Here is a 27,245-nt window from a genome sequence, read left to right as displayed (position 1 = left end):
CCAAAGATCTATTCCTTCGGTGCAAGGTGAGTGACGGAAATTTGCAACGTTTTGTTTCCAGGCCAGTTGCACTCGGCGTACCGGGCAGGGGAGCCTCCTAGGGAGATTCTCGTCGTCTGGTTGATGTAGCGATTGCTATAAACATTCCTAATAAAGGTGTACGGGAAGCTAGACCCGCCCCCGGAGCCGGAGCCCCTGTGCGCCAGGGGCCCAGGAGAACACTTTTTCCTTGATCCCGGGAAACCGAAAACGAATTTTAACATAAACATATTTGCATACGCCCCTCCCCCTGGCCCCGCCCCTAGGTGGCGCGGGCGCGCCGCCGAAGCCAGCGCCAGGGGGCGGGGTGGGGGAGGGGGTGAGTCCTCCGAGAGCCGGGTTCGGCTCGCGGCGATGTGATTGGTCGGTCTGGACTCCTCCTCCAGCGCATGTCATTAGCATCTCATTAGTTGTCCGCTTGGGCTCGGGAGGAAGCCACCGCCGCCAGTCTGAGGCAGGTGCCCGACATGGCGAGTGCTGTGCTGCCGAGCGGACCCCAGTGTGCGGCGGCGGCGGTGGCGGCGGCGCCTCCCGGTCTCAGACTCCGGCTTCTGCTGTTACTCCTCTCTGCCGCGGCACTGATCCCCACAGGTAGGTGTGGGCACCGGCCGGTTGGCCCCCGAAATCTCCTAAGGCACCCCAGTGGCCGTAGCCATGGAGGGGGGAAACGTTTCCATGACAACCTTCCCCCACTTCCTAAATCCAAATCGGAGGGAGTGTGGAGAGGAAACTCAGGGCTGAGAATGGAAGGGGTTGAGGGGATCGGTAAATCTCCTCTCCCTTGCCCAGCTCGGTGTGAATTAGAGCTCGTAGGGATGGCTGCACCCACACCTTTTCTCCCCGGCTTGGCGCGGGGCGCGGAGTGGAGTGAGAATGTGGGGCCCGGGGGCTAGAGAATATAGGGGAAGGGGGTGGATCGCAAGCACCCCCGCCAAACCTTCCGGACCCTCCCTAACTCGCTGTTGTCCCCGTAACTTGCAGGTCCTCCCGCTTCCCCGGGCTGCCCATTCGCCCCCACCTCTCCAGCAGGCCCCCCATTCCCCATCCCCGAAACCTCCCCATGGCTGACTAGCGGCCCCCTCCAGCGCGATTCCTCACTGGTGCACAGGACATCTCCAGATTTGTCTGATCGCTCCTGCTTTCCCCGCGCTCTGCCTTTCTCCCCTGTCCACGAACAGCTCGCCCCTCGTGTCTCCTTCCAGCCGGATCGCGGCCCCTCCGCCCCCACCGCCCCCTCCGCCCGGCTGCGGGTCTCCTTGGCCGGGCTCCAGGCAGGGAAAGTTCCCCGGGCCCGGCCCCACGGGGGGGCGGTTGTTGTCGCCGCCTCTGCGGGAAGAAGCCGGGAACCCGCAGCCCGCCTGCCCCACAGCGTCCTCCGCCGCGAGTGGGGACCCCGGATTTCCAGGCTGCCTGTCATTTTCGGCAGCTCGGGGGTGGTGGAGGGAGCGTTCGCGGCCTCTGCGGCCAGGCGGGCACCCTCCGGGCCTCCGGGCGTCCCCTGCGTGCAGAGCTGTCTTGGGAATTTGCCCAGGGGCGGCTCTGCGCGCCCCGCTCCTTCCCTGAAGATGCGGAGCACTCGGCTGGAGCACGCTGTTTGGCTGACCGTGTGCCGGGCGCGTTGGCGCGGTCGGGAAAGAAGAGGGCAGTGTTTGCTTTTGCTAACAAAAGGGAGCTGGAGCTCTTCCCCAGCGGAGAGCCCGGCCGTGCTGCACCCTGCCTCCCCTTCCCTCCACCGCCGCGCTTGCTGGCCGCGCGGCGTCCCAGCGCCCCTGGCCGCCTGCTGCGGGCTGGGAGCAGGGAGCCGGGACTCCAAGGCGCAGGGCCGCGGGGGGCGGGGAGGTGCAGGAGGGGATGCAGCAGGGCTCGGCGCCTGCAAAGCCCCTCCTCGCAGCTCGGAAGCCGCAGGACCCGCGAGCAACAAGTGGCGGAGGACACCGAGAGCTCAGCCCCCACCTGCGGAGCCCCCGACCCGGGCGGGTGCAGCGCCGGGGCCACCGTGCCGCTCCCGGGGTGCCTCTCCGCTTGGGCTGTGCCTTTTGTTTACACGCTAGAGGACACACAGTTACATAAACACCGCAGGAGACACGCTGTAGGAAATGGGGAGATCTGGGGGTGCTAGCTTTGGATTTGGGGGGATGCCGGGGTGGTTGCTTCCCCCCCACTCCTCAAGACAGGCTTGCAAGGGAGCTCGACTTGAGGAACCTATCGGGGATCCATAGAGGTGGGAATCTGGCGGCAGCTTCAGTTCCAGAGCTGAGGATTTTTTCTTCCATGCCACTGCCTCCGGATGTTGTTTATGTGTTTTTGCACTGTGAATTCTTAATTTATGAGTTACGAGATAATTGGGTTCAGCCGATGCCGGTGTGGTTACAACTTCATTTCGGGTGATGTCTCTGACTCGATGGGCTCAATGAAATCTTCCTGAAAGAGATTCCTGGTTCTGCTGCATTGTAAAAGGCGCCAGTGTCGGTTAAACGTGAGCGTTACAGGCTCGGTAACTGGCGCATAACAGAGGCAACAATAGACTTGTATCGGCTGCAAAAAAAAAAAAAAAAAAAGGCGGGGAGGGGGCAAGCGCTGGTCGGGATATTGTCTTTGGACTAAAAATGGGAGCCGTGCAATGCCGCTTGCCAGCAGAGCAGCATCAGATTATACCTTCTCTGTCCAGCCTGCTCATTGAAGGCTCCGGGTAGTAGCAACAGTACTGTATTTGTAACTATCTCGCGGTAAGAAGTTGCCTTCCCAGCGAGGGCTATATGCTGACTTAGAAAGGAGCGGTCTGGAACTCAACCGTGCATGTCAAAGCTACAAGAAAATTCTGTTGCCAGTTGCCATGGAAGCAGCTTCCTGCTCCTGTGTACATCCCTGTTTGTATGCTGTTATCAGATTGTGTTCAAATTAGAAAGTAATTGGGTTTGATTTGTAGTGAGGGGGTGAGGCGCCTTTCTTTAAATCTTTTTTTTTTCTTTTAATGCGTTTTTGGTGCTGAGTTTGAGAAGGGGTCTTGGCCTAGCCCCCACATCCTAGTCCCGGAGAGTAGATTTCAGGTGGGGACCAGGGGACTTCTCTTCTTTACTCCTCTTAGTTTAAGCTTTCTCAGAGACCTCCAGTTCCTACTCCCAGGATTAAAGAAACCTGTTGGCGTTGCCTTTTAACTTCATAAGGCTTGTTTCGTTTACAGCCTTGCTGGAATAGCCATCAAGGGCCATTGTGCAGTGGGTCCAGGTTCTGTCTTCCCCTGTAACTGAATCCATTTATCCTCTGGAGAAAATCTCTCGTCCCTCCTGTGGTGTTTGGATGAAATGGATGTTAATGAAATGCAGCTAAAATGGGCTTGTCAAAGCTCACTCCTCAGTGTAAATCACGCCCGTTTAGTTTGGGATGCTTGCATGATGTTGTTTCTGACCCCCAGTAAACCCGTGGTTGGTCACCCTCCTCTTACATTTTCAGCAGTAGAGAGGATGGCTAATGGGTGGGGATGTGTGGTGGTGCTGGGAAGCCCAGGAACTGAGTTTTTGCTTGTCGTGGCCTGTTGGGGCTTGTGTACTGGGGATAGGGACTTTACAAAAGTGCCGCCCTGCTATTGTCGCCTTTCCCTGCATCAAATCCAATAGCTGCGGGAGGGACTTGCACTTGTCTGTGATAGCTTTGATAAAATATCCCTCATTTAATGCCACTTTATATTTACAGTGTGTCACTGGAGACGCACAAGGCTTCATTTAGTGACTTGTGTGACGAGACAAGCTTGCATTATTTGCCTGGGACATTTTGGAGGAACAAGAGACCCATTGAGCAATCTTTTGAAATGAACAAATACGAAAAAAGGGGGGAATAAAAGAGCAGGCAGTTCTCCGGAACAAAGAGCGTTATTCATATGGATGTTGTACATGCTTTATCCAGTTTTCCCAATGGCCCTCCTGGTAAAGGCGAGTGGGATAGGGAAGAAGCCAAGGCAGGACACTGGCGCTTCCTCTCTTTTTTCCTGACTTCATATTCTTATCTGACTTTGCCCTCGACTCCCTGGACTCCCTGCCTGCTCTGCTCAGCTTGCTCGGCTCCCTCTAAAACCCCAGAAGGTAATGGGTTCCTGGGTCTAAAAAGGAGATTTTGAAATCCTTTCTCCCAGCTCTGAATTACAGCGGAAGAAAGTGCTAGTAGCTACCTGTTGAGATGGATGGTCTTCGGCGGATATATCGGTTGAATGGAAAGAGATGTCACTTTTCTGTGACATGTGTCAGGAAGTGGTTGATAGTGAATGTCAGATGGGTAAGAGGTCTTGCAATTATAATACTAGCCTTACTATTTATTTTTAAAGAAATGCTGTGAAAACTAAAATCCAAAATTTTCATGATCGTGAATGGTGCTCTTGGAGTTTTCAGTGACTTTTGCCCACACCTGGTACATTTTGGCCTTATTATACATAAGTGAATTTTTATTATTCCTTGGCCTATATTGCTAAGTGATTTTCAGGCTTTAAAAACTTGATAATATTGCTGTGAATATAAATCTCTCAGTTTCTGTATGTGACATATTAATGCTTAATTGGCCACTTAGAATTTACATTTTAAAAATGGTTTTGTGTGTGCCTGTGTGTTTAACGGAAGGCCCATTTTTATGCAGGGGGATCTCGTAAATTGCTCCAGACTAATCAATGTTATGATTTGAATGGAAATTTACCAGCATATAAAGAAATTTTATAAAAAAGAAATCCAAAGGATTCAAATGTTGTATCTCTTTCTTGGGAAGAATAGTACTGACCATCATGCTGGGCATTTTCAACTGAAAATCCAGCATAGAAAGGAGAAATCACACAGCGACATCTGTTGCAGAATTGAAAATTTGCTGCTTCTAGTTGCAAGCAATTAGTCCAATATACGCACCTAATGGTATCAGCCTGTATGTGTGTGTGTGTGTGTGTACTCACACAAATATGTATGTATCCACATGCATATATGTATATATATGGACGTATACAGAAGCTCAGCCAGTGTTCATAGTCACATTTAAAATTATTTAATAGAAAATATAACATTTTAAGGCAAAGTTCTTTTTCTTAATATCACCTGTTGAGGAACTAGAGATTCTTATAATCATGGAATTTTTGAAAGGGGAAGGATATAGAAATCATGTGGCAACGTCTCATTATTTTGCAGTGAGGCAGCCAAAGCCCAGAGAGGGAGGGACCATGCTTACCGCTGAACTGAGGCTGAGTTAGCTGTGCTTCCAGGATAGGGAGCTGGTCTCCGGATAGCCAGCCAGTGAAGCTTCTCTTCCACCTCCCAGCAGGGATGCCCAGTAAGGGATATGCATCGTGGGTAGATGCTGTCTTGGGTAGGAAGAGTTTGTATTCTGAAGGCAGCAAGAGTAATTATTGCTCTATGTAATAAACCGAGGGATCAGAGGTGTGACCTCTGGGAAGAAAGGACCGGTTTTTGTTAAGGTTGTCTTCAGTGTTGACAAATCATTCTGAAACCTCTGGACGTCATGTGGCAGCCACACGTGAATGTTGTTGTCCAAAGCACCTGAGTAGAGGAGCGCTCTGGATGTGTGTCCTGGTCGTTTAAGTCAGATGCGTGAAAACTAGGCTTCACAGAAGCACAGAAGCCTCAGCTTTAGACTTTTAACCTTTCGTTTTGTCATTTCAAGGAGTCCTATTAACAGGAGAACTGGTTCCACATAACTAAAGAAAAAAAGAAGGGTCCTTAAGTCAAGAACAAAAACACATCTTGATTTTCTTACCAGGTACTTGTCCCTTTCCGTTAAGGCTGGGAGAAAGCTCAGAATAATTTTTTTTCTTAAAGAAAAAATTATTTTATTGTTGCAAGATGACCCTTTTTTTTAACATCGATCATATTTTCTTTATTTTTTCATTTTATTATGGAAAATTTCAATTATACACACATGTAGAGAGAATGCCATAATTAACCCTCTTTGCAGATCATCAGGTTTGGTACTTATCCACCCATGGTCCATCACCTTCTGTACACCATCTCCCCTCCCCAGATTATTTTAAACAAATCCTGGACATCCTATCATTTCTTCCATAAATTACTTTAGAATGAATTTCTGTAAGATACAGCTCTTCCTCTACGCCCATAATCACAGTATCATTAGCTGCATGTACATTTTATCCACTGGTATACAGATTTTTATCCTACTCTTGCTTTACCCAGGAAGGTAGAGTGAAGGCTTGGTACAGTGGGTAGAAGCTGAGGCGGGAGCTAGAAAAGCCAGAGCATGATTACTGCCTGCACCGAGGAGACCTTTTCCTGTGGTTTGGTTTATTTTGAGCAAGGTTTTGTTTGGAACGGATAAGATGAGTTTTATTGTGTAAATATGGTTGTGTAAATATGCAGTAATTGTAGCTAGTTCCTCAGTGGCGAGCTGTGGAAAACACCCTTGGTGAGATTGGCCATTTCTGGATGTGCTCATAATGAATACTCTCCGTAGGAGGACTTCTGTAGGAAAGGCTAGTTTAGTTTGATGGCTGTGAGGTGCCCTCATTCGGAATATTTTCCTCTAAATGTCTCCGTGGTATGAGTGCCTTTGCGTTTTGTAAATATATGGCTTCAAAGAAAAAGATATCTTTTCCCATTTCTAATTGGCTAAGTATTCATTTCAGCCTGTATTCTGTAACTGAAGTGATCAGAAAATGCCTTTGGTGTGGGAAACCCATACGGAGCTGTAAGTTTTGGGGCCTTATTTTTGTAGGATGGGGGTACGGGGTGGTAGGAGGAGAAACTGTTACTCTTTTTTACTTTTCAGTATTTGCCCCATTCATTTAAAGTGTGAATTTTTAATTTCAGCTAGAAATGTTAGAATGCTTCAGCGTTAATTTCGGAACTTCTTTGGTTTCTCGGAAAATAGGTTGGTTCCATTTTCCAGGGTTCGTGAAATGTGAGATTTTGTGTGTGTGTGTGTGTGTGTGTGTGTGTGTGTGTGTGTGTGTGTCTGTCTGTCTGTCTGTGTGTCTGTCTTTTAAGAAGTTCCTTCTCAAATGTATCTAACGTGGACTATAAACTGAAGCATTGGGGTTTTTGGTTTCTAGCCAAACAAGTAATTACACATGAGATGGTTTTGCGAGTTCCAAGCAGCCCTGGCCAAGGAAAAACCCGCCTCCTGTGCCCCTCTTCTGAGCTGGCCACGGCACCAGAAAAGCACAAAGGAATGTCTACATTTAGCGTTTGGGGAGCGCCACCAAAATCGAATAAAAAGCCTTTGTTTGGAAACCATCAATGAAGGAAGGAACCCACTGGAATGTTTGTAATTACAAGTGGCACCTCCTTGTTTAAATTTCAGAAGCCACAGTTTCTTTTTCAGAGATTTAAATTGCAGGCTGTAGCCAGCAGCTGCTGTTGTGGTTAATGGGCACTTTCTCTTTGAAGATCTTCCCGTGCTGGTTCTCAAAAGCTTTGGAGCAGTTGGCCTTGAACTAGGGTTAGAAGAAAGGGAGATGGAGGTATTTATATACATGCACAGCAGAAGTGATGTGTGGCCTTTATTATTACTCAAAAGAGGAGCTTGGTGGTAAAGTTTTGAGAAAACTGAGCGCTAAGAAAAAAAAAAAAATCTCTTATGACTGACAGGTGTCTTGAATGGGGTGATTATCTTATGAGAAATGTGGGGTGGGGAAAAGTTTTTCTTTTAGTAGATGCTTTACTGGAACATAGTCATTTGACCCACCATTTTGATCTAGATATTTCAGAAATGTTAAATAGCCTTGAAATGAAAGTGCTCTGTTTCATATTTAAATGCTACTCAGTGTTTGATGTTGATATTCTAGTGGCATGGACTTTTAAAAATGCCTAGAATAAGTGGCTTGCTCTTGGCAGTCTTCCTTGGTAAGGTAGGCATTCTAAATCCTCTTGAGCCATCCAGCACTAGACGGCAGTGTCAAGTTGGAATTGTTATGAGGTCCCTGGAGGGGGTGGGGAGGAATCTCCCTAAAAACAAAGGGCTCCTGGGCCCCATCTCTCCCATTGTCTGTACCATATCTCCACTTGGCTAGGAATAATCTAGAAGTTAACATGTCAGAAACTGAACCTTTCATCTTAGATCTCAACTTTTCACAAAGTCTCCATTATTGCACGTGACACCATTGTCATCTCGGTCTCCAAGGCCCTGAAATTTGGAGTCTTTTTTTCCCCTCCTTAGCTTTCACCCTTGGACTGAAATAAAATGGGGCTGATTATTTCTCCACAACATTCTCTGGAAGCCTCAACGTCCTCTCCAAACCATGTTTTACTAAGCAGAAGCTCTCTAGCCAATTCCCCCGATCCCAGGCTCTCTGAGTCAGAATTTAAGTCCTCCTACCACAGCTGTAATTCTTTCCTGGACAGGATCAGGACACTGCCCTTGCAGGAAACCTAATCTCAAATTCTTGCTCCTTGCACCAGATTCAAAATCCACATTGTTTTGTCTTAAGGTTGTTCCTTCCTCAATTGCTTTCTCACTCTTTCTCTAATTGCCCTCATTTCTTATTACTTTTCAGCCCAATCCCGATGATTCTGGAAGACTGATGATTCTCCAGTGAAACTGAGGAAGAAAGTGGTTTCCCCTGATCAGCCTTCAGCTGGTTGCCTTTGCATAAAACTGCTCTCTGATCGGTTTTCCTCTTAACTGTTTTGGTTTATAATTGTAGGACGGCTGAATCTCCTTGCCCACCTTGAGAATGAACATCTTTCCTTTGCATCTTTCAGTTTAACTAACACGTGCTTATCTAAAATATATGCCCACACAGACATTTCCTTTTTCTGCTTTACAGGTGTATACATGTCTTTCTTTCCAGTAAGCCACAATGTATGGATATTATTGCCATTATTTTAATGAAAATTTAAACCCTAGGACGCTGAAAGTGTATTGTGCCTATTTTGGTAGCATGTGTTGGAATACAGGCATTTACTATAGCATGAAAATAGTGTAACTGAATTCACAAATTACAAGCTGGCAAAGTAAGACTTTGGGGCAAAACGTTAAGCCTTGAGGAGTTGGAGACTTTGGAAGGGTCAGAGTCAGAGAGCCTTGTCTGGAGCTGCTGACTTGGCATACATGAGATCAGCCCCTCTGAAGATGCTCCAAAAGATGCAACCTCAGAGGAGCATTTGGTGCTCATGTTTTCGGTGCATCAGTCGCTAAGAAGCACTACCCGGGAAGCCAGAAGGAAGTGCACTAACACCCAGGTCTTTATTAGCTAACACTTTAAATAGCGTTGACATGGGGAGCAGTGCTGTCTCACTAAACACAGGCATCTCTCCCATTGTGGCAGATCGCATGTTAGTTGATTACATAGAGGGTGAATTGTTACTGGCTTAAGAAAATATATGAAATCTTTGTTTCTCAGTCTAACTGCTAAACTTGTTATCTGAAGGATCTTTTCAAAGCCTTTATCTGGTACTAATATCTGCCATGGTTCTTCCCTTATTTTTTTCCCCTCCTGGCATCCTTCCCCCGCAGAGTTCAGTTTTTGCTACTGGAAGGTTATGCAGCACGATAATTCAGTGGTAGGAACACTTGATTATCATGGAGTATTTGGGGACGGTCTTGGGGGGAAAGGTTGTATGTCAAACGTGGTATGTATTTGGCTCTCTGCTGATTATCAGCCTGGGATAAGCCAAGCCATGCAGAAGTTACTGCACATAATCAGCTTCTGAATAGAAGAGGAACCCGGCTTCATTCTCTTGCAGAAACCCTTACTTAAACAATGAAAACTTCAAAGATAGGGAGAAAAAAAAAAGTTAATTCAGTACTAAATTACTGCTCAAATGGTTTTATCTCTTAAAAGGTTCAAATAGAGATTAGCTTAAATGACACCGAACTTCACTTTTCCTTGTGCATATCTTGTGCGCACACGTCACTGTGAAGAGACCTCTTGTCTCCTTTCTTTTAGTTTTGTTAGTAATCACATGAATGTTAGTTGCTGTTTGTTTCCCTTTCCCGAAGCAAATCTCTCCATCTCTGGGCCAGCTTGGCAAGCAGAATACCCGGTCTAGATTACAGAACAGCATAAACCTAGGGCTTTGCTTAAGAGCTAAAAACAACAAAAACAACCTACCTTACAGGGTGTTAAAAATAAAATAAGATCATATGTATGAATGTCCTTGAGAAGGAAGTATTTTATATATATGGCTTTCATTAAAACAGCCACGGTTTAGTGATGGGGGTTATGTTTCTGACCACTACTACTGCTAATCACGTTTGTAAGTCCCTCACACGTTTGAGAATATTGAAAAATTCTGTGCTGAAAGGATTAATTCAGGATGTACTCAACTGTCTCTAAGGTGAAAGTGAAGAATAAAGTGGCAGTAAGATTAAGATCCTACGCGGAGTTGAATGTTTTTTGGAAGTAAATGGAATTATCCAGTCACCTTGGAGAAATAGACAGTGATTATAATCTCAAGTTTCTGGGCCTTTTAACACAGACAGGACTTTATGATTTTACTTACCCCTTATATTTTATATACTATATTTAAATCAAGTACTTGTATTTCTGTAGCTAACCCATAAAGCACTTGGAAGAAAAATGAGAATTTAAAAATTATTGTTAAATCAAGTGTCTGCTTTTATACCAGGCATTGTGTTTGGTGCAGTTATAGTTGGATGGGTTGATTCCTGAGGGATACAGTTGGTTTTCTCAACTTTTACTTTGAAAACTCTCAAAACGGCAGGAAAGTTGAAAGTGTAACAAATGCGTGTACACCCCTTACTTAGATTCATCAACTGTCAGCATTTTGCCCATTTGTTTTATCTCTAGCTCTCTAAACAATGTATCCACACGTCTTTTTGTTTTTTTCTGATCCATGTGAAAGCAAGTTGCAGGCCTAGTGACACGTCACCCTTGAATACTTCAGCACCAGACTCCTGAGAATAGGGACATCTTCTCCCACAACCTCATTACATTCAAGAAATTTAATATTCACCAATATTATTTAATGTCTAGTCCATATTCAAAGTTCCCCAATTTTCCCAGTAATATTCTTTATCTATCTGTGTTTCTTTGTCTTCCCTGATCTAGACTCCACTGGAGATCACACATTGGATATGGTTTGCACGTCTCTTTTTCTTTTAATCTAGAACCATTCCCTTGCCCTCCACTTTTTTTTTTTTGTTTGTTTGTTAAGGTTCTTTTAAGGAGTGTGTGTGTGGGATGTCTTTCATGGTGTTGACATTTTGTTGAGTCCAGATCTACAGCTTTGTGGAATGTCCCACGGTTCTACAGATTGTTTGCTTGTTTCCTCCTAGTTTGATTCAGACTGTAATCATAGGCAGGAACATGGCACAGCTGATGTTGCCACCTTTTAACATCACATCAAGAGCAACATAATAGCAGTTCGTACTAATTTTAGCAGTGGCAAGTTTGATCCCTTTGCTAACTGTAGGTTTAGTACTTGGTTGATGTGGATTTACAGATGTCTCCACTTTTGTCCCTTTGTCATTAATAAGTAATTTGTGGGATATTTTGAGATTGAAGATCCTGTTCTCAAACACTTCATCTAGTGGTTTTAGCAGCATTGATAAACCTTGTCTAAATCAAATATTACACCAGTGTTTATAAAATTGTGCTTTTTCTAATTGTCATTCCCCTGTATTGGGCAGAGGCCTTCTTGAATAAAGAAGAGCTCGCCTTTCCCCCATCCTCTCCTTTTTATTTGAAAATCACAATGGACTCATACATTTAAAACAGTTTCAGTGTGATAATATTTCTTTACCGTCAAATTTGGCTAAAGGGAACCCCTTCAGTCTGGCTCTTGTATCCTTTTGACATATCTCTGTTAATTTTTAAGTTCTTTCTTATTTTATGTCACAAGAAGATGTCTAAGCTCACCTTGTATTTTCCCTGCTCCAGATCTGGAATCAGCTATTTCTGCAAGAAGCTGTGTGGTTCCTTTCAGTGGGCAACTGGTATTTAGATACCAAAGAGTTGTGCTCATTGCGGTTGACTTGTTTCAGTGGACAGAACTAGGAGATTACATGTATATTTATTATTATATAAATTTATTTATATTTATATATATCTGAATACATTTAAAATTTATACTTATTCATTTAAATCATGATTTCATACTGATGTCTTCAATTCTATTGTAAAACTAAGGTTCTCTCTCCCCTTTTCTCATTCCTTATTTGTACTTTTTTCCCCCACAGTGAGAACCTTGATTCCCAGCCATATCAGTTTCTTATAATTAATGCAAAAAATAGATTTGGAATTACTCCACAGAGAATACTGTAGACAACAAAACTGTCAAGTGAAGCGCAAGATTTTTGCCATTCTTTTTTGCCTTTAAAATAGATCCAGTGAAGGTTGACGGTCAGAGTACTGTGTTCACAAGTTCACAAATTAGTGCCTTGTGTGTGTGTGTTATCAATGAGATGTATACTAAGGATCATTGATTTCTGTTTCTATTCAATTTTAGTGTTTTACCTATCCTTGTTGATTTAAGTTTATATGTCGAACATGTAAATCATTACCATGGCTCAAAAATCAAAACTATGTAAAGAAGTGTCACTCCCTTCCCTGTACTTCCTGGCCCATTCCCACCCACCTTCCTGTAGTAGCCAATTTCATTCCTTTCTCATGTATCTTTATTTTTCCTTTGAAAAAATAATAGGTAGTGTTCTCTGTTTTCATACTTTTCCATAAACCATGTTAACATCTGCCTATAATGTCTTTTTTTTTTTTTTTTTTTTTTTTGTTGGTACGCGGGCCTCTCACTGTTGTGGCCTCTCCCGTTGCGGAGCACAGGCTCCGGACGCGCAGGCTCAGCGGCCATGGCTCACGGACCCAGCCGCTCCGCGGCATGTGGGATCTTCCCGGACCGGGGCACGAACCTGTGTCCCCTGCATTGGCAGGCGGACTCTCAACCACTGTGCCACCAGGGAAGCCCTATAATGTCTTATTTGACAAATCCTGGGTTCTCATATTAATTTGATGATTTACCCCCATTTGGCTTTATTTCACTTTAGAAACCTTTTTATTTTACTATATTCATATCTCTTCCTTTTAGGGTACTAGTTCTCTTTGGGTAGTTAGGAGAATGCTTTATTTTTTTCATTTAACTCACCATATTACTTGCAAGAAAATAGGCACTGCCCTTTTTCATATAATGCAATGTGTGTCTCTGATGTTTATTAACTGTGCCTTACTTTGCTTCTCAGCAGTCATCGTTTACCCTTCTCCTCATCCAGTAAATTGGCATATCTATGTCTCAAGTCCCAGTGCCCCAATTCTTCCTACCCCTTTAAAAAAATTGTGTTATACTTACTGTAAAGTGCACAGCCTTTTGCATCTAAACCTCAGACCATGTTCCAAAGGTGCCCATTGAACATCTCAGTCTGGATATTCCACAGTTATCTCAAATAATATTAATGACAAAACAGCAACTGTTATTTTGTATCTTCATTCAGGATCTCATTTAATCCTTACTGTCACCCTGTAAGTAGTTGTCTCTCTTGCTTCATTTTACCAATGAGGAAGTTGAGAGGATGATAGGACCCTTGTCCAAGAGGCACAAATAATAAGTGGTAGAACCAGGTCTATCTTCAAAACCCATCGTTTTAAACACTTAAGTACATTTTCCTAAAGTTCAACATGTCTAAAACTGAATTTAGCACTTTTGCTCTCCCCAAACCTCCCACTATCCTATATTTTCTGTGCTGATGAAGGGTATCACCAAGCTGCTCAATGAGTTAAGTGAATCTGGGAGACATCCTAGAGTACTTCCTCCTTCGCTACCCTTTCCCTCTGTTAGTAACTAAGTCCTGCTTGTCTCTTGCATTCACTCCTGTCAATTTCACCACCACTGTCTTAGTTACCCTTATGTTCATTTTACAGATGAGGAAAGTAGATTTAAACTGATCAAACAGTCCCTTAATTGGTCTGTTTACCTCTAGTCTCATCCCTTCTAATGCATCCTTAACACTGCTTTTAGGCAGATCTTTCTGAAACACATATTAGATTGTCACTTTCTTGCTTAAAATCTGGAAATGTTGGGCTTCCCTGGTGGCGCAGTGGTTGAGAGTCTGCTTGCTGATGCAGGGGACACGGGTTCGTGCCCCGGTCTGGGAATATCCCACATGCCGTGGAGCGTTTGGGCCCGTGAGCCATGGCTGCTGGGTCTGCGCGTCCGGAGCCTGTGCTCCGGAACGGGAGAGGCCACGACAGTGAGAGGCCCGTGTACCAAAAAAAAAAAAAAAAAAATCTGGAAATGTTTTCTTGGCACCTTAAAGATGGCGCTTACACTCCTCCAGTGTGGCCTACAGTGCCCTTTATCACTTGACTTATGTCTTCCTCTCACGCTCACCTCTTGCCAGCTGTGCACACCGTGTTCTTACTTTAGGAGCTGCACACCGTGTTCTTTTTTTTTTTTTTTTTCTCGGTACGCGGGCCTCTCATTGTTGCGGCCTCTCCCGTTACGGAGCAGAGGCTCCGGATGCGCAGGCTCAGCGGCCATGGCTTACGGGCCCAGCCGCTCCGCAGCATGTGGGATCTTACAGGACCGGGGCACGTACCCGTGTCCCCTGCATCGGCAGGCGGATTCTCAACCACTGCGCCACCAGGGAAGCCCCACCGTGTTCTTTACTTAACCAAAGTAAATGTGTCCTAGATATGCCACGCTCTCTCAGCCTTTTTGTATGTCACCTCCTCCTCCTGAAGCATGCTTATCTAGATAGCTGATTCCTACATATCTTTCGAGATCCAGCTCCCAATTTCTCAAGGAAACTTACATGAACTCTCAGGTGGGTTAGGTGCCTTTTCTTTCTGCCCCTCTTCTGTACTTCCTTAGGGGCTTTCCCAGACTTATCTTCTTTCTTCCCGTCAAACATCTTTCTCCAAATTGCCCCAGGTTCCCTCTCTATACCTGTGCATTTCATACTTGTCAAACTTGTTTTCACCAACAGAAATGCCCCATCCTCTGGTCTTCTATATCAGCATGTTTCAATCCTGTGCGTACATAAGACCCAAGTCCAGTGCTTCTTTTTCAAATCTTAATGTACTTTCCAGCCTGAATGTAGTATTTTCCTTTCAACTTCTTTTACAATTTCTCTAGCCATCCCATGATATTTAACACTTCTTACATTATCATATGTTGACATGTGTCCATAGGTAGGTGTCTCCTAGCCTTTCTACAGGAGGGACTACTGCTTATTCATCTTTGTATCCTTAACAGCATGAAGTTAATGCCCTACACGTAGTATGTGTTCAGTAAACATTTGTTAAAGCAATGAATGAATTGGAAATTAGGTCTCCATTGCCCCTGAAATCATCAGCATAAATGTGAACAGAGAACATGGTGATAATAATTCAGTCTTGAAAAGCAGTATAAAGATGCATCACTCCAAAGGTTGTTTATTCACTCACCATTTTCCTGTTACACAGTCTGATTTCCAATACGTATATAGCCTATCTTTTCTCATTTGTCGTGAATACTGGTAGTTGGGGTTTAGAATTTGCACGAGGCCTTTGTGTATGAATTTAATTTAGTGGTTGCCTAGTTATGAGCTTTTAGAACTGGAATTCTTAGTAAACGTTGTTTGTTCTCTCTTAATGGATGAAGGGCTGTCACTATCTGATGTTTTCATAGCCTGAAGGACTGACTTCTAGCGTGTTTGATCATACTTGGTTGTTGGGTAGTCGTTGGAGAGATTTAGATACCAGCCCAAGTAAGAGAACCTCTTTCCATTTACTTAATCACTGTGCAGTCCTGGTATGGCTGGACTTTGCGTCATTGCTAGGGCCATACTGGCACGTTAGAGTTGAAGCAACAAACCAAGAAACTTCTCTCTGAGGCCATCGGCCCCTCTTCCTCTCAGTTTTCATGAGAGCCTTGTCTTAAAATGGATATATTCTCAGGAGAGGCATGGTACACATAGGAAAATTTAAACCTCAGGGTGACAGTTTTCCTTGTACAGTAATAAAGATATATGTGGAATCTGTGGCTTCAGGGTCAAAAAATAGATCACAGTTGTTGGATCAAACATGAGAAATGGCTTGTTGCTGTGTTTTAAAAAAGTGAGATGGGTAGGGCAGTCTGTTCTGTGGAGATGCTTCCACTATTTGTGTGACTGGATAGTTGGTGATAAATAAGACTGTGGCAGAACTAAGCTTATAAAGTTAATTGCCTACAACTGATCTAGTTTTAAACAGAAAGAAGATTTCCTGTTGTTCTTCCATGGAAGGTGGGAGAGATTTCATATGCAGGCGGAGGGAGAGAGAGTTTGCTAATGTTACCTTTTAATTTAGGAGAAGTTTGGAGTTTGTTCTTTCCTGTGAATATAGAGGTGGAACCCACTCTAACCAGAGTTTATTGCTGTAATATTTTGTAAATGCATTTGTGACACTGATAAATCTGTGACCTTGTCGAGGCGTTTTTGAAGGGGAGGGGTGGCCTTTTTCTCACTGTCCTAAGTGATGTCTACTCAATAACTCTAACTACCTGACAGTATTGGGAGGGGAGGAGGGCTATCATAACTTGTTTTTATGGCCTATTTCTAAAGTGTTTCCTTCATATTCACATCCATCCATTTAGACTTCTCTTCTCCCTGCCTAAGGCATGCATCCAGCCTAGGCTGTGTTTGGTGCTTTAAATGCTTTGAATTATGGGGAATTGTAGCATTTTATCGATGCTTCCCTTGTAGCTATACAGCTCTCTATTGTCTTAGGCTACACGGCTTGCATTTCTTAGGCATCGTGTGTGGATTACTGCAGTTAGTTGAGGTTTTGAGAGGAATGACATATCTTCCTTGATTTTGTGCCATGTGCCATCTTCTCTTTCTTGGTAGACGCTTTTTCAGAGATTGCCTTCTTAAGAAATCTTCAAGGCAGAGGAATTAAACCCTTCCTTTCCACTATAAATCTTGGTAAATATATCTTTATCAGTGTGACCTACTGTCAGGTAAATAATGATGTGATAGCGATGTTCACGAAAAATTATATCTTTGCAATACACATTTTGTCAGTGTGTTAATATATAATATATGATTGGTATTATCCAAGAAAAGGAAAAGATTAGTAAGTCAGTTTCTTCTAGAATTAGGTGGCTAACGCTTCAGGCATTCTAGTTAAAAACAATTGCTTCTGGGTCCTGTTGGCAGCATTGCTTATTTCATTATTCTGGTCATTTGCATGCAAACAAGTTGATGATTCTTTAAATAACCACCATGTTCAGTCTTCTTTTCCTCTTGAAATGTTATTCCTCCAGCATTGTATTCCATTCATGCAATAGCATGAATCTGGTGCAAAAAGAATTTCAGGCTAAAGAAGTAGCAGAACTTTTCTTCACCTTTATTTTTTTAACCAAAAATGATGTTTCAGTTTTATATTAATTTAGCCATGATGACATCCCTTTATCCTTGTTTCATAAGGTGAGTGCATACAGAGTTATGCTTTAATAGAATATTTTTCAAGGTCTTAGGATATTTTTAAATGAGGTCATCACCTTCAAGATTTTGGCCTGAACTTTCCATGAACTAAAGGAGGAAGAAAAGGATAGACTAAAAAAAAAAAAAAGATGAATATATAATCTACTTATAATGGAATAACTGATGAGAGTTAAATTCATTTTATAACATTTATCTGGTGCTAGTTCCAGCAAGATAAGTTCCACATTTATACGTTGGATCTCTATAGGAGGCCCTTTGAAAAAGTGTTATACTCTTTTAAAAAAGGTTTGAAAACCACAGATCTAAACAGAATGAGTCCTTCAGGTTCAAAACAACAAGGCTGGAGAGAATGAGCCCTGGTTCCTGAGATCATGTCCGTGCTGAGGCCAAAGTCATAGGCAGTAACAAGGAATGCTCATCTACCTCATCTTTCCTTTCCTCATATTCTCTTTGGGGTCCCCGAAGGTGTGACTGTGGCCGCAGCAGAGGACTGGATAAGGAGCTGAGATTTCAGATCACTGTCATCTCTGTCTTTCTATCAGAGGGATATAAAGAAGGGAGCTAACATGGAGTTGGAACGTAGAAGGCTTTTCATTTAAATGAAGTCTCGAAAAACACAGGGAAGATTTCTACCCAGAAAGAGGTGAGGAGAGAGGACATTCCAGGTTGAAGGAGAACCACATGAGTAAAGGCTTACAGGTAGGAAAGCTAAAATGGCATGTGAGAGATGGGATTAGCAAAGGATAACTGGGGGCCAGATTGTGGAAAAACTTTGAAAGCCAAATTTAGATTTAATTCTGGATGTCATTGGGAACTATTGAAGGGATTTTGAACAGGGAAGTAATGTCAGATTGGTGCTCTAGGACTAGGAATCTGGCAATCGTTTGTGATCAGATTAGAAATGAGAGATTGGTTAGCGGTATAATAGTTCAGGTATGACTTTACGAAAACTTGAATTAGGGCAGTGGAGGAAGAATGGAGGTGGAATGGACTGGAGAATGGGGATTGAGGGAAAATAAAGACTAGAAACGAAGGCAGGCTTCGGTTTGGAACTTGAGTGGCTTAGGAGAGTGGCTGTTCCAATGAACAGAAATCAGAATATCATGGTGGGCTTAGTAAGGGAAAACAGTGAGCTTGGTTTTGGACATGTTAAACTTGAGCTACCATTAGAACATAGTAGAAATGTTCAGAAGGTCATTTGAAATGTGATACTCGAGTTTAGGAGAGAGGCTGAGAGTAGAGCTAGAGATACAGATTTGAAAGTCATCTGTAAAGAGTTGATAGCTGATTCTACATGAGGCATTGATTCAGTTACTTATTTGATACACATGTACTGAGATGCCCGATGTGTACCATTGTGTTAGGCGCTGGAGAGGAGTGGATGAGGAATCCTGAAGAGGGTCATAGAGGTAGAACCTTAAGGGAGGTGTGTTTTTTATTTTTTATTTTTTTGCGGTACGCGGGCCTCTCACTGTTGTGGCCTCTCCGGTTGCGGAGCACAGGCTCCGGACGCGCAGGCTCAGCGGCCATGGCTCACGGGCCCAGCCGCTCCGGGGCATGTGGGATCTTCCCGGACCGGGGCACGAACCTGTGTCCCCTGCATCGGCAGGCGGACTCCCAACCACTGTGCCACCAGGGAAGCCCAAGGGAGGTCTGTTTTTAGCGGACAGGATAAGGAACTGTGATGAACTAGTCAGGACTAATCAGAGGACTGGAGATTAATGCTGTGGAAGGGGGAAGGAGTTGTAGGCGGGGTTGATGTGGGTTGGAAGTCTGTTAACTAAGTTGCTGAAGAGTCTTGAAGCAGTAAGGATTGTCTTGAAAGTGAATGAACTCTGGGGAGGAGGTTGTATAAGAATGAAATTAGGTAACTTAGCCAGTCACACAGCTAGGCTATTGGAACACTTATTTGATTCCCGATTCCAGGTTTTTGGACTGGAAGTACTCCAGTGAGTCCGGTTCTCATTGTAGTACACTGGTACACCACACTGTGCCTTACCACTCATTGTATAGGGGACTGTGAGAGCCTGTTCAGTCTGTCCGTAGGACTTAAAAGGTTTAATTACGATTCTAGAGGTTGATGTTGAATAAAAAGCACATTAACGAACCTCACAGTTGTCCTTGTATTTCACGTAATGAATGACAGCTTTGGCAGGCTTAAGCATGGAGGCAGGATGGATGGAAGCTGTTTTTCTGGAAGTGTGCTTCTTTAACAACCACCATCAGAGAACAAAAACAAATCCTAGTGTAGGGCGGGAAGCCCTTTCAGGATGGCAGGAAGAATCTAGGTCAGCCTAACGGCAACTCCTATTTTTTTAGGTAGATGAATGTTTGCTACCCTGGCTTTCAACAAGCTGCGTGAAGTCCAGAAGGACTGGGCATGGTTCCTTAGTGCATATTAGTCAGCAGGGGGTCACGAATTAAATTGATGTGTGGGAGCATTTTGATTTACATTTGACTAGTGAGAGTGTAGCTCAGGCCGATATGGCAGTCTGCTGAGTTGTAGCCTGCATTTCCTTAACTCTTCCATGTAAAAGGTAAATCCTTGTGGAGTTTTTGCACGTTACCTTTAGGACCTGACAAGTCTCCTCCTATAGGTAGAATGATCAGAATGGAACTCAGTTGAGCAGTGGAGCGCTGAAACTTTCCAGCCATGTGTCTCCAGTGCTTTTCAGTAGACCTTTCTGTGATGATGGAAGGATTCTGTATCTGTGCCATCCAGTAGTGTAGCCACTAGCCATATGTGACTATTGAGTGCTTGAAATGTGGTTCGTGTAACTGAGGAGCTGAATTTTTAATTCTCTTTAATTTTAATTAACTTAAATTTAAATAGCCCCATATGGCTAGTGGCTACCATGTTGGACAGCATAGCTCTAGACTAAAAAGTAAGAAGCCAAATTCTCATGCTTATCATTATTGGAAGAGGGGTTGGGTGAGGATGTTGACTTCATGCCAAATTCAGTAGATTTGTATTGAATCTTGGACTCAGCTACTGTGGGTCTCCAAATTGTGCATTTTTCTCTACTCTCTCTTGCTTTTCATACCTAAAAGCTTCTAGAATATCTTAATTTTTCTTTCTTCATTTGAAGAATTATCCCTTTTGGCCCTAGAGGGATATAGCTCATCTAGTGCACAGATTAATAGCTCTAGCTTTGTCCTTAGAAAGCTAAATCTTGGAGGTTACTGTTACATGACTGTACTGCCGTATGCCAATTCACATTGTTATCTTTTCTTTTTTTTTTTTGGTTGATGCCGAAAGTGAGTGAAATGTGAAAAAAACATTATTCATTTTAAATAGTTTTGATTGCCAGGTTAATGCGACTCTTAAGTGGAGTTTCATGAGGTCTGGCCATAGTAACTGTTTTTAACTTGATTTAAAGTTCTTAAACATTCTGAATTGCTTCACCTAATCTTTTTATACTGACATACAATTTTCAGGCTCTTTTTTATTTTCAAATCCATAACTGACAGCTGCTCAACACTTCATTCAAATAGTTTTAAGAGTTTTAGAGAAAAGTTGGGACAGGCTGGATTTACTGACATCAGTTGGATTGAGATATTGTGGATTTAAAGATGATAGAGAAGGAGAAAGAAAAATATGAAATAATGATTGCATGTTCACTGCTTGCCCAATGATGGTGATTTGAAGCCTAATAACCAGCAAAACTGAGAGATAGCAGAAGGACATTGGCATTCACTTTCAAAACTTAACATAAGGAATGAATATTCCATTTGGAAGCAAATTTTTCATGTGTGGTCCCATTCGTTTTATGACATTTTAAAGAATACTGATGCACAGAAATGCATGTATACCAAAAACTTACTACAAACTTTTTCTTGAAATATATTCTACAGATTCTGAGACTGTAAACTCCCAGAAGGAGTGAACTCTTTAGGGGAATCTGTGACTTCTAGTGCACAGCCAGTATTTTTCAAGTGAAATTGACCATTTTATAGAAGAAACAAGATCATGAGATCTCCCACCTTTACTTCCCGTGACAAATGGAACCTACTCCATGACTCAACTCAAGAAGGCTCTGTGCTATAGTGACTATAAAGAAGCTATAGGGTGTAGTGTTTGTCCAAGAGTTAAAATTAATGTGACTATAAATTTTGTCCTCAGCCTTTTAATGCCTTTTGAGTAAACGCTGCATGCCTATCTGTGTGGGTGTGGGGGTGGGTCTGTGTATCCCCTACTATGTGCTGGATACCGTGATAAGTACTAGATTTACAAAGATGAATTATATAGGGTTTCTTTCCTTCAGAGATTTATATTTTAGGTTCTTGTGCAGGAGATAGTGAAAATAACAATGCTACGTGCTTAGACCCATAATAGACGTAGTTTGGGAGTGTTACAGAGAAGGAGAAGTGCCTACACACAGTATGGAGACATAGCATCAGGAAAGACTTTCAGGGGGCCCTTGAGTTGGGACTCGAAAGATTGGTAGGAGAGAGCCATACAGATGGTATTAGGAGTTTTTCCAGGTAGAGATCTAACATGTGGACAGATGTGGAAACCTAAAAAGCATGGGGGATTCTGGGAATTGCAAATCGTTTGGCATGGCAGGGGGAAAAGCCTTTGAGGATGCAGCAAAAGGCGAAGGTGGGGAAGGTACATGGGAGTCAGATCATGAAGGATCAACTTAGTGTTGAGGAGGAGCTGAAGCTTTATCCCAAGGAGGGTGTCAGTAGCAGGTGGGGAGAATCCAACTGGCTGTGTGTGGAATGGATTGGGGAGATTAGAAACCAGAGGTCAGAGAGCATTTAAGGAGAAGCTGAGGGGGAGTAGCTGGGATTACGAGGGCCTTAGCTAAGGTATCTGATGTGTAGTTTGGGAGGAGTTGCTTTCAGGATATATCGAAGAGGGTAGAATTTCATGACTGAATGAGGAGTGAGAAGAGGGCGAGTCTAGACCAAGTTCTGGCTTGGCCACCTAGGTGAGTGATAGGTACACTAGTCAAGACAGAGTTTAGAAGGTGGACAAGATTGGGGATTGAAGATGATGTTCTTAGCTTCAGAGATGGCTGCGGCATGTCCAGGTGGAGGTATCTAGCAGCCCTCTCCAGTACTCAGTGGAGCCATGGCTATGATGAGCTCTCCTAAGAAGAATGTATACACTGGGTAAGGAGAGAAGAGGCGTTCCAGGATAGAACTTGAGGGAACATTAACAGTTAAAGATAGACAGAAGATGATGAACCAGGGGCAGGAATGAAGAAGGAACTGTCAAATTTTGAGGAAAACCAGCAAAGACTTTTGTCTTGGGATCCAAGAGAGAAGAGAGTTCTAAGAAGGAGGGAAAAACACTGTCAAATGCTACGGCGAGGTCAGATTAGATAAAGGAGGCTGTTCGTGGACACGGCACTTAGGCATATAAAGGGGAGCTCGGCCTAACAATTTTAGTGCTGGGTGAGTGTGGAAAACAGACGGCAGTGGCTGGGGCAAATGGGGAGTGCAGAATAGGAGGTGGGAGAATAGACACGTGTTTTTGTTTGTTTTTTTAAATTTATTTATTTATGGCTGCGTTGGGTCTTCGTTGCTGTGCGCGGGCTTTCTCTAGCTGTGGTGAGCGGGGGCTACTCTTCTTTGCGGTGCTCGGGCTTCTCATGGCGGTGGCTCCTCTTGTTGCATAACACGGGCTCTAGGCGCATGGACTTCAGTAGTTGTGGCACGTGGGCTCAGTAGTTGTGGCTCACGGGCTCTAGAGCGCAGGCTCAGTAGTTGTGGCGCACGGGCTTAGTTGCTCCACGGCATGTAGGATCTTCCCGGACCAGGGCTCGAACCCGTGTCCCCTGCATTGGCAGGCGGACTCTTAACCACTGAGCCACCAGGGAAGCCCTGACATGTGTTTTAAGAGAGGTAGCTGATGAAGTTAGGACGAGGGAGGAGGAAATGGAAATAAAGAGATGTAGGAATGAGGGAAATTAAAAAATATATATACTTTAAATTAGGGAGATTTGATAAGGTTTATATAAAAACCAGAGGGAGATTGAAGATGAAGAAGTGAGAGTTGATCACTGAAGGAGTGAGGGCTGTGATGAAGGCCAGGTAGGGGGCATTGGCTTGGAGAGGAGGAAGGAGAGAGACAATTTTTCTTCTGAGATGGAGGTAATGGGAAAGGCCTTGAGAAGAAGGATGGGTGTAAGCTGGACTGTATGTGGGAGGGCTGAGGACCCAAGAGACAGAGATTCTCCTTGGGAAAGTTGGAGCCCATGTTGTACCTGCTGACGTTGGATGTGATACCCACCAGGGTTCTTGGCCTTTCCCAATCAATAGAAATTGACTAGAGGCCAGACAGGAAGTTCAGGCAGGGCTCTACTGGGGCTCCTGCAGCTGCAGGAGGGAGCAAAAACAAGTAACAGGTTCCCTTACTCGCTCCCAAGGCAGGGTGAGCTGGTTTCTTATACGGGGTGAGGGTAGGGGTGTGTCCAGGGTTAGGGCCAGAGGGGTAGCTTAGGTGGTTTGCAGACCCTTTGGTGGTGTTGAGTGCAGGGAGCATGTGCAGTACCCTGCTTTTGCTACTGACATCGTTTTTGTTCCAGTTCTTCGGAAGTGGCAGTTGGGATTTTTGGCCTTTTTGTATCTCATCCAGAACTTGCCCCAACTGTGCATGCAAGCAGTTATTTTTAGTCCCTTATAGTTTCTTTGTATTTTCTTGCTCGAGGAGACGTTTGTCAAGTGCAAGCACTGCAGCAAAGGGTCCGAGGTCCTAGGTCCCAGCCTGTCTCAGACGGAGCTGGAGGGAGAAAGGGGGAAGGTTTGAAAATACCTGCCCACTGTGGGAACTCAGAAGATTGTGGAGAGCACCTGGCTAAGGTTGGAAACCTCACATTGCAGTGACATGACCGTAATCCCCCTGGCCTTGCCTTGGCAGCAGACGGAGTGCTCCTCTTTCCCAGATGGACACTTTACTACCGAGCGGTCCTTGATCCTTTCTTCCCTTTTAGAGGGGCGGCAGGTCAGTACGTCACGGACATTTAGAGCCAAAGCGACTTCAGAGATCTACAGACTAGCCTCCCCATCTTATAAATCAGGAAACTAAGGCCCAGAAAAGTGAAGTGATTTACTCAAGTAAATCGAAGGCCAAGACTTGAGCCCCAGACTCTGACCGGCAGCACGGGGCTCTTTTCTGTACCCTTGCTGCCTCCTCGATAAGGATTATGAATAAATTCCACGCATTGTCAATGCTCTTAATATCCTATTTTGGACACTGGGAATCCAATGCCATTTTCTTCCTCTCTGCCAGGTTCAAGCAGGTATAACTATACTCTCAGCTACTAAAAATAATTAGGCTTATCTATTTTTTTTCCTAAGTGGAGGTGATGTTTGATTAGATGAGAATATTATTTGGGACTTGTAAAAAGGTAGAGCTTAATTGGTGAAATGTTTGAAATTTCTAGTCTTAGAAACTGTCTAATTTGAAAGGTAGGTGGATTTATTCATTCATGCATATATTCATTTAAGTTTCAATTATTCCATATTTCTAGAGTAAGTACCTGGCGCCAGGCATTGTGATGATGTAGTAGCACGAATTCCCATATCTGTCCGAACGTCTGTTGAGAGTTAGCTCTCATATTATACCTTCCTCATCTAAGTTATCAAGTTTAATATCGGTAACTTGTGAATGCCTCTTTGGGATATGCCATCTCCAACCTTAGCGTAGAGGAGAACTAAGAAGCAGATAATAGCATGTCTGTTGGAAAAACACAGATTTGGCAGGAATGATTTAGTGAGGAGCAGGGGACCCTTAATTAATTACATTGTTTATAATACATTTTCTCCTTTGTTTCCAAGAATAAGAATTATTCAGCAATATGATTGATAAGTAAAACATAAAAGGTCAGTTATGGTTGCCCTGGTAACTATATTTCTCAGTAAGTATTTTGTTTACCATGAAATGTGTCCTGAGTGATTTACTGTAAGTCAGACTCTGAATGTCATGACTTTTTGCATTTGCGTTTCTTATGCACTCACTTAGGAGTGACAGTTTTGTAGGGTTTTTTTTTTTTTTTTTTTTTTTGGCGGTACGCGGGCCTCTCACTGCCCTGGCCTCTCCTGTTGCGGAGCACAGGCTCCGGACGCGCAGGCTCAGCGGCCATGGCTCACGGCCCCAGCCACTCCGCGGCATGTGGGATCTTCCCGGACCGGGGCACGAACCCGTGTCCCCTGCCTCGGCAGGCGGACTCTCAACCACTGCGCCGCCAGGGAAGCCCTGTAGGGGTTTTTTTGGGTTGGATTTTAAAGCTCTATGTGTGATGGCGATCCCTGTGTTCTTTTCCTTTTTCTGGAAGACAAACAGGAAACTGATTACAGTGAATCTATCTGAGTCAAAGAAGAACTTCCAAGTCTAATGTGGGACTTAAGAGGATTTGAATGATTTGGGGGATACATGAAATCTCTTAAAACTAGAATATTTTCTGCAGAATGTAGACAAAGCGTATTTTCTAATAAGTGATCAGGAATGTGTTAAAACTTACCTTTTGATTTAATCCCCATGCAATTAATTTTAAGTAGAATAAATTATTCTTAAAAAAGTATTAAAGATGAAAATCAAAATAATTAAGCAATTAAAGCAATTGCTACCTTGAAGGTTTTTGGTGGTATGAATTAAAGTTAAGTGGATAATTAAAAGAAAAAAAGTTTAGCATATTCTATGACCCCAAACAAAAACCTACTTCAAGGAATTCAGCTTACAGAAATAGTTGAAATATATACACAGAAGGCTGTAACTGCTGCATTGTTTTTAATGGCAAAAAAATTGGAAACAACCCAAATGTCCATCCGTAAGAGATTGGTTAAATAAATCGTGGTCTGTCCATATAATAGAATACTTTCTAGCCATTAAAAAGAGTGATGTCCATCTATGTCTACTGACAGGAAAAGATTTTCAAGATATATGTCAGTAGGTTGCAAAAAAGCACCTTGCAGAACCCGGTGTATGTGGAATGATCCTATTTCTCTTAAACACTTATGTTTTATGTATAATTCATCTATAATGCATACTAGCTAATTAGAAGATTCATTTAAAATTTGGAGAATAAACATAAAGCTGTTAACAAAGGTTATATCTGAAGAGTGGGATTATGAAGGACTTTAACTTTCTAAGTTATATTTGCAGGTTGTTTGAAATTTCTATAATGAATATGCGTTACCTTTGTAATTAGCAAAAAAGAAACGACACAAAGCCTCCTGTTTAAAAGGTCTAAAAAAGAGTCTGTTGAAATGGATGCTGTATGTAAATATATTAGGCTCTGAAGAAACCTTATATTTACAGTTTATTTTTGGCTAGATACCTGGGACTCTGAAGAAGTGTTACTTTTATGTCTCTATACCCTTTATACTGACTGATATCTAGCTCTTTCCTAGGTATCTACCAGCTGTTTTGTTTTCTCACGTTTCATTTGCTTTCCAGTATATCTTTCTCCTTAGATTATCACTTTGCAAGGCAACCTGTTTTATTTCTCTTATTTAGTTGCTATCGATTATGCTTTGATGGACTTTTGCTTTTTGTTAAAAGAATTTTTGGTGGCCCAAATACTGGATTTCTTTTAAAGTTATATAAACTCTGTATACCATGGAATTTAGGAATGGAATTTTTGGTCTTCAGGATTTCATCTGCTTGTGATTTGCTAGCTCCTGGCTCTATTGTATTGCACCAAATGTATAGGTGTGTGTGTGTGTGTGTGTGTGTGTGTGTGTGTGTGTGTGTGTGTGTGTGTGTGTGTGTGTGTGTGTGTGTGTGATCCCAGTCTCTGCCTGGACCCCAGTTGTATCAGCAGTCTGGAGAAGAGGCTTCTGTAGTACAGTCAGGTTTTTTTTTGGAGAGGAGTCAT

The 27,245-nt window shown here is 43.4% G+C and overlaps 1 protein-coding gene across 4 annotated transcripts in view; it reads left to right on the top strand.

Moving 5' to 3' along the window:
* The first annotated feature begins 500 nt into the window (after positions 1–500).
* The window catches only part of CADM1 (cell adhesion molecule 1), a 334,473-nt gene continuing 307,728 nt past the window's right edge, over positions 501–27,245 (top strand). For all 4 annotated transcript variants that reach the window (XM_060160431.1, XM_060160430.1, XM_060160429.1 and 1 more), the window contains exon 1: positions 501–630. In XM_060160431.1, the coding sequence (XP_060016414.1) occupies positions 507–630 (124 nt within the window). In that variant the 5' untranslated portion in view covers positions 501–506. The remainder of the gene's footprint in view (positions 631–27,245) is intronic.

Source organism: Lagenorhynchus albirostris, chromosome 9 (genome assembly GCF_949774975.1).
Source record: "Lagenorhynchus albirostris chromosome 9, mLagAlb1.1, whole genome shotgun sequence".
NCBI classification, from domain to species: Eukaryota; Metazoa; Chordata; class Mammalia; order Artiodactyla; family Delphinidae; genus Lagenorhynchus; species Lagenorhynchus albirostris.
The sequence above is the reverse complement of the archived record's forward strand: the minus strand, read 5'-3'. Positions and strand labels throughout refer to the sequence as shown.